Here is an 11,475-nt window from a genome sequence, read left to right as displayed (position 1 = left end):
CGCTGCACTGCATGCGTGAGGCAAGGGCGTCGCCCGGAGGCCACCGGCTTGGGGGCCAGAGAGGGGTGCCTCAGTCCCCGCCCCCACTAGCCGTGCCGGGTCGCGCGTGGGCGCGGCGGGCGCCGATTGGCTGGCGGGAGCATGGGCGGGGCGGGCGGTGGCGGCGCGGAGGGGCGGGTCACCCCGCAGCCGGGCCTCGGCCTCCACCGCTCGTCGCCGCGCCCCGCCCGCGCGCCCGCCGCCGCACGTCCCCCGCTGGCGGCCACCATGAGCACAGGCCTGCGGTACAAGAGCAAGCTGGCGACCCCAGGTGAGCCCGGCTCCCGCCCGCGTGCCCGCGCGCGCCTTTGTCCCTGACGCCTGCCCGCCTCTCACCGTGTCTCTCCGTCTCTCTCCCACCCGCCCGCTTGGACCCGCCCGGACCTGGACCCGACCCCGACCGCGACCCCGGCCCGAACCCCGCAGAGGACAAACAGGTACCTGAGCTCCGCCGCCGTTCCCCTTTTAGCAAGACCGGCTGGCTGTCACCTATTGTGGCACGGATGCTGCTGGCTCCCAGGCACGACCCCGCCCCCGCCAGCCGTCATCTGTCCCTGTCGCGATAATCGATTGTCTGTCAGGGCGGCGTTGCCGCGCCTGGAGCTGAGCAGGGAAGGAGTGGGCTACATGCCTTGCCCCCTGACCCTCACAGCAGGAGCCTGGTCCCCTCCTCAGGATGGGAGGATGGGCTCACGGTATCTCTCCCACTGGTCCAGCACCAGCATCTCCTTGCCGACCTGGCTCAAAGGCCATGTGCAGGAGGTCTTGAGTGAAGCAATGGTCATGGAAGACCACAGGCTGGGGAAGAAGGGTCTCTGGGTCCACTAGCCAGTGCATGGTCCCTGACCACTACCATGGGGAACCTCTGGTCACCCCACTTCACACCCCTGCACCTTTATGCTCCTCTCCCTGCCACACACAAATTCATATACTCTAGACTGTAGCTGGGCCTCTTCTTAGACTGGGAGCCTCCAAGCCTGGTCTGAGTCATCCCAGGGACCAGAAATGGTCTTCAAACCCAGTGGGTACGGATAGGCTTGTGACCTTCTAAAGGGGCTGGCCTGGTCCCAGCCTCTGAGAATAGGAAGTTGACCTGGGCATCCCCTGTGAAAATTCAACCAGGCTGGCGGTTAAACCAAGCTGTTGTGACCTGAGAGAGAGGGGAGGGGAATGGGTAAGCAAGTGAGATAGGGGCTTCCACTTGCCCTGCTGATGCCCTGCTGGTTTGAGCTCAGACAGGTTTTGGGGAAAGAAGGGCCTAATTCTGGCACCACAGGAGCCATGAAAACTCCCATCAGAGATGGGGGTTCGCACATAGCACTCACAGCAGGGAGGGAACCTGGACTCCTAGCCCGAGGTACAGCAGGCAGGGCAGGAACAGCTGGCAGGTGGTGTGAACTGGGAGTCTACTGACTGCCCAGTGCCAGTCTTCTGGCAGGGACATGCCCCACCCGGGGACTGATGAGTCTCATTGAGAGGGACTCCCCAGGGAACCTGAGTAGAGAGCTGCCTCCCCATCACAGGACATTAGACAAAGCCTGAGATGCAGAGATGTGCTGCCAAGCTATTGTTCAAGGGACAGGGAAAGAGTGGAGGATGCTGAGACCAACCTGCTCAGCTTCTCCTGGGACTGTGAGTGACCCAATCTTGGCCTAAGGGCTCTCTGAGTCACCAGGCTTTGGCACCTGCTGTTCCGCACCAACTAGGTTTTCTTGCCTATTGCTGCCAGGGTGGAGACCCCCCCCCCCTGCTGAATTGTAAGCCCCTTCAGTCCTGTATCTGCCCATCCTTTGGTGGTTAGCTAGGAGCCAGCCAATCCCATTCCCTGCCCTAGGCTCAGAGGGAGAAGGTATCTCAGAGGCACATGGAGGGAGCCACTAGATGGGGCCAGGTGGTCAAGTGTTTGGAATGTACCCCAGTGAATCTGGGGGAGGCCAGAAGCACACAATAGCTTCAGTGTGACCACTGAAGTCACTGAAGACCAATTGAGTCTCAGCTTCTCCAGACCTCCTTTTTACTCTACACAAGAGGTTCAGAGAAGCAGCTGGTGGGCGGGGGGTAACTCTGTCAGCCCTCTATGTCCCCTTACCTCCTCTCAGGCAGCAGTGGGGGCTCTGTTGGCTTTGTTGCTGCTTCCAGAACTGACTTGGGTGATTCTAAGAATGGAAATGCCTAGAGAGTCTCAGACACCAGGAGGAGGTGGGCGCAGCTGTCATACAGCTCCGGAAGCCCTAAGGAATATTTGTTGTGCCTCAGTGACTAGAGAAAGAGGGTGACAGGGCCCTTCCCTTGGGACTCCCCCACTGAATGCACAAGCTTTGACTGGGCCTAGCTGGATGATGGGGCAGGCAGGTCAGGAGCTAGGAGTGAGAATTTTTCCCTCTTGACATGGGCTTCTTAAAAGCCTGTGTCTTCCCTTTGGGGAAACTGTGGCAGTCTGAGACCAGCAGGCTCTTTATCAGGGTGTGGAGGATTGAGACTTCCTCCCAGCCAGAGGCCAAGACCAGAGCTTTCTGTGTTTCTGGATATGACCGGGGGTCCAAAATACCAGACTCTTTTGTGCTTGCTGAGCTGAGGCCTATGTCTAAAGTGGACAACACTGGGATAGAGATTGGATGGGACTCAGCCCAGAGGTTTCCTACAGGACAGGACCACAGGAAGCTGGTAGCATGAGGAGGCTTTCTGGGAACCAAGACTGGCGGAGTGGGTGGGGGTGGTTAAACTGGGAGAGCTAGGGGCCTTGGGCTGCCCCCTACTCTGGGATGAAAGGCCCTTTGTTCCCAGCTGTGGACCCACCCTCTTCCTCAGGTACCAGGGGCTCCAGGCCCAACAGCAGGACCAGGGCCTGGACAGTGGGTAGGCAGCCCCTCCACTGGGGGAGCCAAGAAGGAAAGGCCTGCCAGAAGGAGGGGTTGGTACTGCTTGGGGGAGGGGGCCTTCTAGTTCTACAGGGGCACAATGACCAGGGACACACCCAGTCATCCTGGAAACTTTCTAGGCTCCTTTCCCTACTCTCCCCCACCATCCCCAGGATGCACTTACACTGATTCTGATGGCATCCTGAGATGGAGGTTAAGGAAAGTTTTGGTGACCCACAGAGAATGCTTTCCTGGCCTAGCAGACTTACAAGTTTCCTGGAGTGGCCATACCAGAGTGAAGGCCTAGCTGGCCTAAGTTCTCCAATTCTGCCTTTGCCCAGTCCTGTGGGTCAGAGCTGGTGGGAAGGCTCCAAGGAGGGGAAGGGAGTGCCCACTGGGCCAGTGGACCCTACTCTATACTCCCACCTCACTTCTGATGGCAGGGGCCAGCTGGGGACTATGGTGGTGGCATGCATTGTTGGCGACATTTTGCTGAGGTTGGCCAGGTCTTCCAAGACTGGAGGGAAGGGGGTCCTCTGTATGTAATCTGGCCGCCTCCACCGGCCCTGTGCCCTTCACCAACCCTAAGCCTCTGCTGGGGGTGGGTGGTGGGCAGGCCGAGCATGGGCATCACGAGAGAGGTGGGCTGTGTCCTCCACGGGTTCCCCGCATATCTGGGGACACCATGCCAGGAAAGAATTCCCTAAGCACACAAGTAGCTCATGCGTGCGACCCACAGTAGGTCAGCACCAAGGAAGCAGGAATGCTAGAAGTGATGGGTCGGTGGGTAGTGGTTAGGGGCTCGTGTCACCACCAGGAGGTTTTTAGACGGAGCCTGCGAAGAGAGCACGCGTGTTGAATTGGGTTGGGTCCCGCTGGGTTGCGCGTGGGTCGGGAGCGGCCCCTAACGCCCTCTGGCGGGCGGAAGCCGCGCTGCGTCTCGGGGGATACGACGCTCGGTAGCCACAGGCACCCCTCCCACCCTCGATCCGCGTGCGGACCTGGCCCCTGCCTGTGATCTCACTGTTCAGACGCCTGGACCAAAGCCGCGGGTGCCACTGCGGGGCTCCTTGTCCACGCGTCGCCGCAGCCCGCCCCTTCGCCTCTGCTGGGCCCTGCCCACCGCAGCAGTTTCCCGGTGGCTCCGCCTGCGGCCCAATTTCCAGGCGACTGTTTCCCGGCGACGGCGGGCGGGGCGTCTCTGCTACCCCCTGCAGCGAGCCCCCCCCCGAAGCCCCGCCTCTGGTTCGGGTGCGGGAGCCAGGCCTGCCGAGGCTGCGACGCCGCCACAGCTCAGGGCAGGCCCGCAGAGGCAAGGGGATGGCTCGCAAGGCCTTTGGGGTCAGCGGCCCCCAAAGTTGGCGATATCCTCTCTCTGGGCCTCAGTTCCCGTGTCTGCAAAACGGGAGCGAGAACAAGATTTAAGGGCGGTAACACGCGTAAGTCCCTCGCGAAAGCCCTGCTCGGGTTGGCCCGGTCTGGTCTGGGGTCTGAACGTGGCCGACAGGGTCTGGAGGGTCGCCACGATGGACTCGCTGGCAGCACCCCAGGACCGCCTGGTGGAGCAGCTGCTGTCACCACGGACCCAGGCCCAGAGGCGTCTCAAGGTGTGTGTGTGTGTGTGTGTGTGTGTGTGTGTAAAGGGGGTGGAATGTGGGTCAGTGTGTGCAAGCTTGCTTGACCAGGACCTGGGAGCTCCGGAACATGGTAGGGCCCAGCAAGACGCATGTCCCCTGGTGGTGGATACCAGGGACCCTTTGGTTGGGAAGGCTCCAAGCAATTTTCTATAAATAGCCCCTGCTCTGTGCTGCAGCCAGCCACCCCCAGTGCTGGATCTGAGCCAGATAGGCCTCCCACCCTCAGTACTCTGGGAAGAGGTAAGTGTTGAGGCCTGGGCTTCTTCTGTCTGTGAAGTGCCTTGTGTGTCTGAGGGGTCTCAGTCCTGATACCTTCAGACCACAAAGGGAGCCAGGGAAGACAGTTGCCAATGCCTGCTGGGGCTGGCATTCCCCTATCCTCCCCATAGTCTTGGGTCCCTGAAAAGCCTCTTGCTGAATCTGGGGAAGGAGTGCCTTTTCCTGCTACCCACCTCATCAGCCTTCCCACCTCCCGGCCTTTGTCCACAAATCCTCACCTCATTTTTGCCAGTGAAATGCCCCACCCTAGGTGAGGACTGTGCCATCTGCTGTCTCCTCATCCTGAGCAGGGTAGAGGATAGGGCACTGGGCTGCTGCAAAGAAACTCCAGAGTGCCACTGACCTTCCCCAATCCTGCCCCCAGGATATCGACAAGCAGTACGTGGGTTTCGCCACACTGCCCAACCAGGTGCACCGCAAGTCAGTAAAGAAGGGTTTCGACTTCACGCTTATGGTGGCTGGTGAGTGGGCCAGGTTGCTGGGTGGAGTGGCTGGGGCCTCTGGCCAGCCAGGCTTAGTTGTGGGGAACCCATACCTAACTCAATTCCTTCACTGTACCTGTGGCCAGGTGAGTCAGGCCTTGGGAAGTCCACACTGGTCCATAGCCTCTTCCTGACTGACCTGTACAAGGACAGGAAACTGCTCAGTGCTGAGGGTAAGTGGCCCGCACACAGTCCTGACACTGATTTACCAACCCTATCCTATAATCCTTTGAAGAGCACCCTTCTAGGTCTACCCTCCTTCTCATGTTGTGCATCCCTATTCAGAGTCCAGAAAGAGTGGCCCAGATCACAGTCATATTGTATGGCCAAGGTCAAGGCACTAGGAGGATAGATGAGGACAAGAGTCCTGGCTGCCTGGGGGAGGGCATAAAGGGTTGGAGTGGCCCCATACTAACAATGCCTTCCTCCCCATCCCCCTGCAGAACGCATCAGTCAGACAGTAGAGATCCTGAAGCACACAGTGGACATTGAGGAGAAGGGGGTCAAGTTGAAACTAACCATTGTGGACACACCTGGTTTCGGGGATGCTGTCAACAACTCGGAGTGGTGAGGAAAGCCTGACTGGGGAATGAATCCCTGACCCAGCTGATCCCAGCCTCCCTGTGGCCAGTGGGTGGTCCTGACATTGAATTAATGCTCCCTCCACCCACAGCTGGAAGCCCATCACTGATTATGTGGACCAGCAGTTTGAGCAGTATTTCCGTGATGAGAGTGGCCTCAACCGCAAGAACATCCAAGACAACAGGGTGCACTGCTGCCTGTACTTCATCTCCCCCTTTGGGCATGGGTATGTCCTGGAACCAGGCTTAGGGCCCATCCCCCTATAGTGTATTCCTATGGCTGTACCTATCACTGCACCACCACTACCCTTACCCCTTACCATGCACATCCCTGCCCCTGGCTGCTCTCTGCAGGTTGCGGCCAGTGGACGTGGGTTTTATGAAGGCTTTGCATGAGAAGGTGAACATCGTGCCCCTCATTGCCAAAGCCGACTGCCTGGTCCCCAGTGAAATCCGGAAACTGAAGGAGCGGGTGAGCCTGCTGTGACAGGGGACTTGGCCAAAGACTATGGGGCCGAGAATGCTGGGAAAGCTGGCCAGCCCCATTTCTTGACAGCTCTTGCCCCTTCACTGCAGATCCGGGAAGAGATAGACAAGTTTGGGATTCATGTATACCAGTTTCCGGAATGTGATTCAGATGAGGATGAAGACTTCAAGCAACAGGACCGGGAACTGAAGGTAAATATGCAGTGGGGAGGGGATGGAGATAGCCAGGGATAGAGAACTGGAGGCCACACAGGAGCCAGAGTAGGGCTAGATATCCAAGTCCAATCTGATGAGGGCAAGAGTCATTTGTCCTGGAGGTAGAAGACCTATACCCTCATTGCTTTGTGGCTGATGGTGGGTCATTTGGGCCTCACCTAGGTGCTAGTGAGTCACGAAGCCCTTGCCCAGATTACCATGACCTTCCCATGGGTAAACAGCTAAAGAGTCAAACCCAGTTGTCATAGAGCTGTGACATCCCCTAACTCCCAGAGTGGTGGCTTTGGGTGCCCCAGATAGAGTGACAATTAAGACCCACCAAGGCCAAGGGCAGAGATCCACTGGGTCAACAGAGCATGGACAGGGGCATCATACCACAAGGTATGGGCTCAGCCTGTGGGGAGAGAAAGGGAAGGAAGCTAGATTGGTGGCTCTTGATGTGGAAGGGGTCAAGAAGTGAGAGTTTGGTTGGGCACAATCTGGCAGAGGCCTAAGGGTGTGCACTGCACAGACCATGGCTGCAGTGGGCAACAAAGATGTCAAAAGAAGAACAATATCAGGTTGACTTTGGGGGGAAGTGGATAATGGTGATGCTAGAAGGGCGTGTTTCGGGGTGCTAGCCCCCACGCCCCCCCCAACCACTAAGCCTGCGCTCATATGGTCTGGGCGTGAGCCCTTGCTCCCCTCCCCCAGGAGAGTGCTCCCTTCGCTGTTATTGGCAGCAACACAGTGGTGGAAGCCAAGGGGCAGCGGGTCCGGGGGCGACTGTACCCCTGGGGAATCGTGGAGGGTGAGTTGATGCATGGGGCACCATGTACTGGGTGGGAAGGCTCCCTGGGCAGATGCCCACCCACAGCCCACTTCTGCCCCATAGTGGAGAATCAGGCACACTGCGACTTCGTAAAGCTACGCAACATGCTTATCCGCACTCACATGCACGACCTCAAGGATGTGACATGTGATGTTCACTACGAGAACTATCGCGCACACTGCATCCAGCAGATGACCAGGTGAGCCATCCCCACACATTGGAACCAGACCTCACACCTCTTGGCCCTGGCCATGTCTCTATAACTGAGGGCTGGTTGGCAATGCCCAACCAGAGCTCAATCTTGTCCTAACCCCCCAAATCAAATCCACAGTGCTTGCTCTCCCTAGAATTAGCTCAGGGGTTTTGTATCCCAGCCCACCACTCTGAGCCTCCTAGCAGCCATTTCCCTCCTTTATCGCCCCTCCCCACAGCAAATTGACCCAAGACAGTCGCATGGAGAGTCCCATCCCCATCCTACCACTGCCCACCCCGGATGCTGAGACTGAGAAACTCATCAGGATGAAGGATGAGGAGGTTGGTGGGAGTTGGGGGTGGAGCCAGGACTGGATGTGACCGCCAGAAGGGGTGGGGGTAGGGTCTGGCCTCTCCCGCTACCTTTCTCACCTGCCCTCCCTCGGTTCTCCACATCCCTCAGTTAAGGCGCATGCAGGAGATGCTGCAGAAGATGAAGCAGCAAATGCAGGACCAGTGACCCCTGTCCCAGCTCCACGTCGCCAGTCGCCACGGATAGACCACCTGCACCGGGCTGGCCCCTCCCACCCCTGAACCCCAGATTGGCCTGGATTCCATCCTGGATTCACCTGGATCTCAGTCGGGCCTGGACCCAACCCTAAACCCAGAGGGGCCCTGACCGGACTTTTCCCGACCCAGAGACAAGGAGCCACAACCCCATATGACCCTAATTTATTCTCAGTATCAACCCCTCCCAGGTCATTTGTATCTGTTTTTGAGGGGCCTGGACAATAGCCCCATCCCAACTGGTCTTGGTGGGGGAGCAGGCACTAAGTTGAGCACAACTTCTGAGATCACCCCCATCCCCAAGAAAGTCACAGCAACCAGATTCCAGGCCTTGTTCAGGCATGCACCTAAACCAAGGCAGAGGAAAGAAATGGATCTCCAAGGTTCTGGGCCTGTTCCCCTAATCCAGTGCTGCAGAGCACACTTTGGAGTCCTCTGTACTGTTCCCATGGGCCATGCAGCCTATGCTGATTCCCTACTTTGTGTAGAAAGGGGCTTTCCTTACCACCTGACACAAGGTGGGGACCAAAGTAGGCAGGGTTGGGCACCTGAAGCAATTCGGAAACATCTAGACCAGAAGGCTGCTGGTAGGGAGAGCAGGCAGAGGGTGGGCAGGGGACCTATGGCAGCCCATGCTCCTTCCCCACATCCTGGGCCGATCTAGAGGGCTCCAGGAACAGTGGACAGTGGCTCATTCCCTGACAAACCCCAATACCTAAACATCTCCCTTAGCACTGTGGTGCCAGGATCCCTAGCCCTTGGCCTCCTTCATCTCTCCACCCGCATGATTTTTCCTCCAACATCTCATGATCCGTTTTGTTCAGTTGTGAATGCTGTGTCCTGTCCTGGTGACAGGAGAACAATGTTGGTGAACGTCGCAGAGGGTGTCCTAGTATTCCGTGCGCCCCTGGGAGCGGGTGGGAGAGGAAATGCAAACCGTCAGCAGGCCTTGGTGATAGCGCCCTATCTGCTGCTGCAGCTCCGGCCCACGCCGCCTCGGGGTTATTTCTGTACAGGAGGCAGCACTGTGGTCTGTGCTGCGAGCGTGAGGTGGCTGGCTCTCTGGTCAACGCCTCCCGCTCCAGAGCAAGCTGGGCCACCAACCTCTCGCCATGGACTCCCGTGAGTTTGGGATCGTGCCTGCAGTTTCTTGGGCAGACCCAGTTTGGGAGACGTTTCGTTCATACTGCAATAGGGAGAGGGCTGGATCCGACTTAGAGGGGGATTCTGACCAGTGCCTAGGTCGGTTGGGGTGGAGAGGTGTGCGGCTGAGGCCACAGGCCTCGGGATGGAGCCGGGCCCAGTGATCCCGATGTCCAGGGACGCCGCACAGGTGTCCCACCGGCCGACCAGCTCATCGCAGCCTTTTCTTACAGGGCCACACGGGGCGCTGAGCCTATTGCTCCTACTGTTGGCGCCCCCGATCCGCCCAGCCACGGGTTGCCCCGCGCCGTGTAGCTGCGCAGGGACGCTCGTGGACTGCGGGCGACGCGGGCTGACGTGGGCCTCACTGCCTGCCGCCTTCCCGCCTGACACCACGGAACTGGTGCTGATGGGCAACAACTTGACGGCACTGCCACCGGGGCTGCTGGATGTGCTGCCAGCGCTGCGCGCGGTGTACCTAAGCGCCAACCCCTGGCACTGCGACTGCAGCCTGGTGCCGCTGCGCGCGTGGTTGGCGGGTCGCCCGGAGCGCGAGCCCTACCGCGACCTTCGCTGCGCTTCGCCCCCTGCACTGCGCGGCCGCCTGCTGCCCTACCTGACCGAGGACGAGATGCGCGCCTCCTGCGAGCGGGGTCGGCTCTGCTGGGGGGCGCTGGTGGCTCAGCTAGCGCTGCTTGGCCTAGGGCTGCTACACGCGCTGCTGCTGGCGCTGCTATTGTGCCGCCTGCGGAGGCTAAGAGCCCAAGACCGTAGACCGCACGGGCTATCGCTGAACACCCCTCTGGTAGCCGAACCCGCTGCAGCCGGTGCGTCCTGAGAGAAGCGCAAAGCACGTAGGCCTGCAAACTCCACAGGACGCTGTCCAAGGATCCCTCTCCCTAACCAAGATCCCCCTGGGTCTTCTCCCCTGCCTGATCTCCCAAACCCACCGGGCGGGTAGGGTCAGATCTATGTGGGTTGGAAATGTTGCCAAGACGAAGTCAGGAAACCCTGTGCCCTTCATACTTAGAAAGATGAAGGAGCCTAGCTGCAACTGAAACACTGTGGAGTCTTCCCAAATTCCACGATGAATAAACCATTTTCCTGATCTGGCTGGTCTCTGTACCACATGACCTGGAATTCCCCTCCTCAGATTCCAGAAAAGACTCCAGGAAGATGGTCCAAGGGGACACAATCACATTTTCACACAAGCCGAACTGGCCTGGCACCTACAGGAGTCTGGGTAGATGTGAAGGTACTGTGAACAGTGAGGAAACTCAGAGCACACTCAGAGGAATGGTTCTTTTGAGTTGTGGGGCCAAGAGGATGTTCTGAGGGTTCTGAGAACAGCTCAGAAGATGAGGTGTCTCTTATCAGTGACCCTGATGATCGGGCAGCTTTCAAAGCAGTCAGGGATGGACTGAGGTTGGGGTGATTGCATGGTGAGAACAGTCAAGTGGGGCCAGTGGTGCATCTGGAATTCCCTGGACTGTCAGTGAATCAGCCTCTGGAGTGTATACAGGGCAGGATGATTGAGGCCATGAGAGGTGGAGTCCATGGAAGGCCCCTGCAGGTGTGAGTAGATGCCAGGTGTCTCTGGCATGGTGTGCCTGGAGTGATCCAGGACTTCTCCCACAGTTCCTGGCTCCTACAGGTGCCCCTAAGTATCCTCCCCATCCCATTTCCCCATCTCACAGCAGGAGCCCCAGCCTTTGGCCCTTCTGTTGAGGCTCAAAGTCCACTTCTGCTTGAGAGTTCTGTCCCTACTAACCACCTCACAGCCTCTGCCTCCCCAGGCTCCCAGGCTGCACCATACTGATCCTACCTCCCAACTAGGACTGTACATGTGCCCTTCTTTCTGCCTGGCACACATCCCTTCACATTGCTGTTCCTTGCTCACCTCCTGCTCTCCAGCTAGTGCCCACCTCACTGCCATTTTCCTCAGGAAGTCCTCTTTGATTGCCCAGACTAGCAAGGGGCCCTCCAGTCCCTGGTCTCCTGCTGTCCTCTCCTGCCCTTATAGCTGAGCAAATAGTCTTTGAGTCCTTTGTGGGTTACCCCAGTATAGCACAAGACTGCTAACAAGGGGCACAGTGTGCACAAATGAGGGGTGACACCTTTTTCATTATTGGAGTCAGGATGAAAGTGCCTAGGACAGAGTCCCTCTCCTGCCTTTGGTTTGGC

At 58.4% G+C, this 11,475-nt stretch overlaps 2 protein-coding genes across 4 annotated transcripts; both read left to right on the top strand.

The window, feature by feature from the left end:
* The first annotated feature begins 252 nt into the window (after positions 1–252).
* On the top strand, positions 253–9,025 carry Septin5 (septin 5). Of its 3 annotated transcripts, XM_046421248.2 has the most exons (12): positions 253–310; positions 466–476; positions 5,178–5,274; positions 5,382–5,468; positions 5,739–5,862; positions 5,969–6,103; positions 6,231–6,348; positions 6,453–6,554; positions 7,272–7,368; positions 7,453–7,588; positions 7,821–7,923; positions 8,045–9,025. In XM_046421248.2, the coding sequence occupies exons 1-12, from the start codon at positions 268–270 to the stop codon at positions 8,099–8,101; spliced, it is 1,110 nt and encodes a 369-aa protein (XP_046277204.1). In that variant the 5' UTR covers positions 253–267; the 3' UTR covers positions 8,102–9,025. The 3 variants fall into 3 exon arrangements, with proteins under 3 accessions (XP_046277204.1, XP_058427712.1, XP_046277203.1); XM_058571729.1 differs by lacking the exons at positions 253–310; positions 466–476 and adding an exon at positions 523–559; XM_046421247.2 differs by lacking the exons at positions 253–310; positions 466–476 and adding an exon at positions 4,130–4,504.
* A 106-nt stretch (positions 9,026–9,131) lies between these two features.
* Positions 9,132–10,399, top strand: Gp1bb (glycoprotein Ib platelet subunit beta). The gene is made up of 2 exons (XM_046421249.2): positions 9,132–9,270; positions 9,525–10,399. Exons 1-2 carry the CDS (start codon positions 9,261–9,263, stop codon positions 10,127–10,129), a joined length of 615 nt encoding a protein of 204 aa, XP_046277205.1. The 5' UTR covers positions 9,132–9,260; the 3' UTR covers positions 10,130–10,399.
* Positions 10,400–11,475: the final 1,076 nt, after the last annotated feature.

This window comes from Marmota monax, unplaced genomic scaffold (assembly GCF_021218885.2).
Source record: "Marmota monax isolate L192 unplaced genomic scaffold, Marmota_monax_Labrador192_F-V1.1 WCK01_AAM20220418_F8-fsc00157, whole genome shotgun sequence".
Lineage (NCBI taxonomy): Eukaryota > Metazoa > Chordata > Mammalia > Rodentia > Sciuridae > Marmota > Marmota monax.
The sequence above is the reverse complement of the archived record's forward strand: the minus strand, read 5'-3'. Positions and strand labels throughout refer to the sequence as shown.

Bases quoted from the DNA above. Each gene is read 5' to 3' on its own strand.
- Septin5 (XM_046421247.2), top strand. From the start codon at position 4,424: ATGGACTCGCTGGCAGCACCCCAGGACCGCCTGGTGGAGCAGCTGCTG. The intron at 6,555-7,271 runs GTAAATATGCAG...CCCCTCCCCCAG, and splicing joins AACAGGACCGGGAACTGAAG to GAGAGTGCTCCCTTCGCTGT. The intron at 7,589-7,820 runs GTGAGCCATCCC...CCCTCCCCACAG, and splicing joins TGCATCCAGCAGATGACCAG to CAAATTGACCCAAGACAGTC.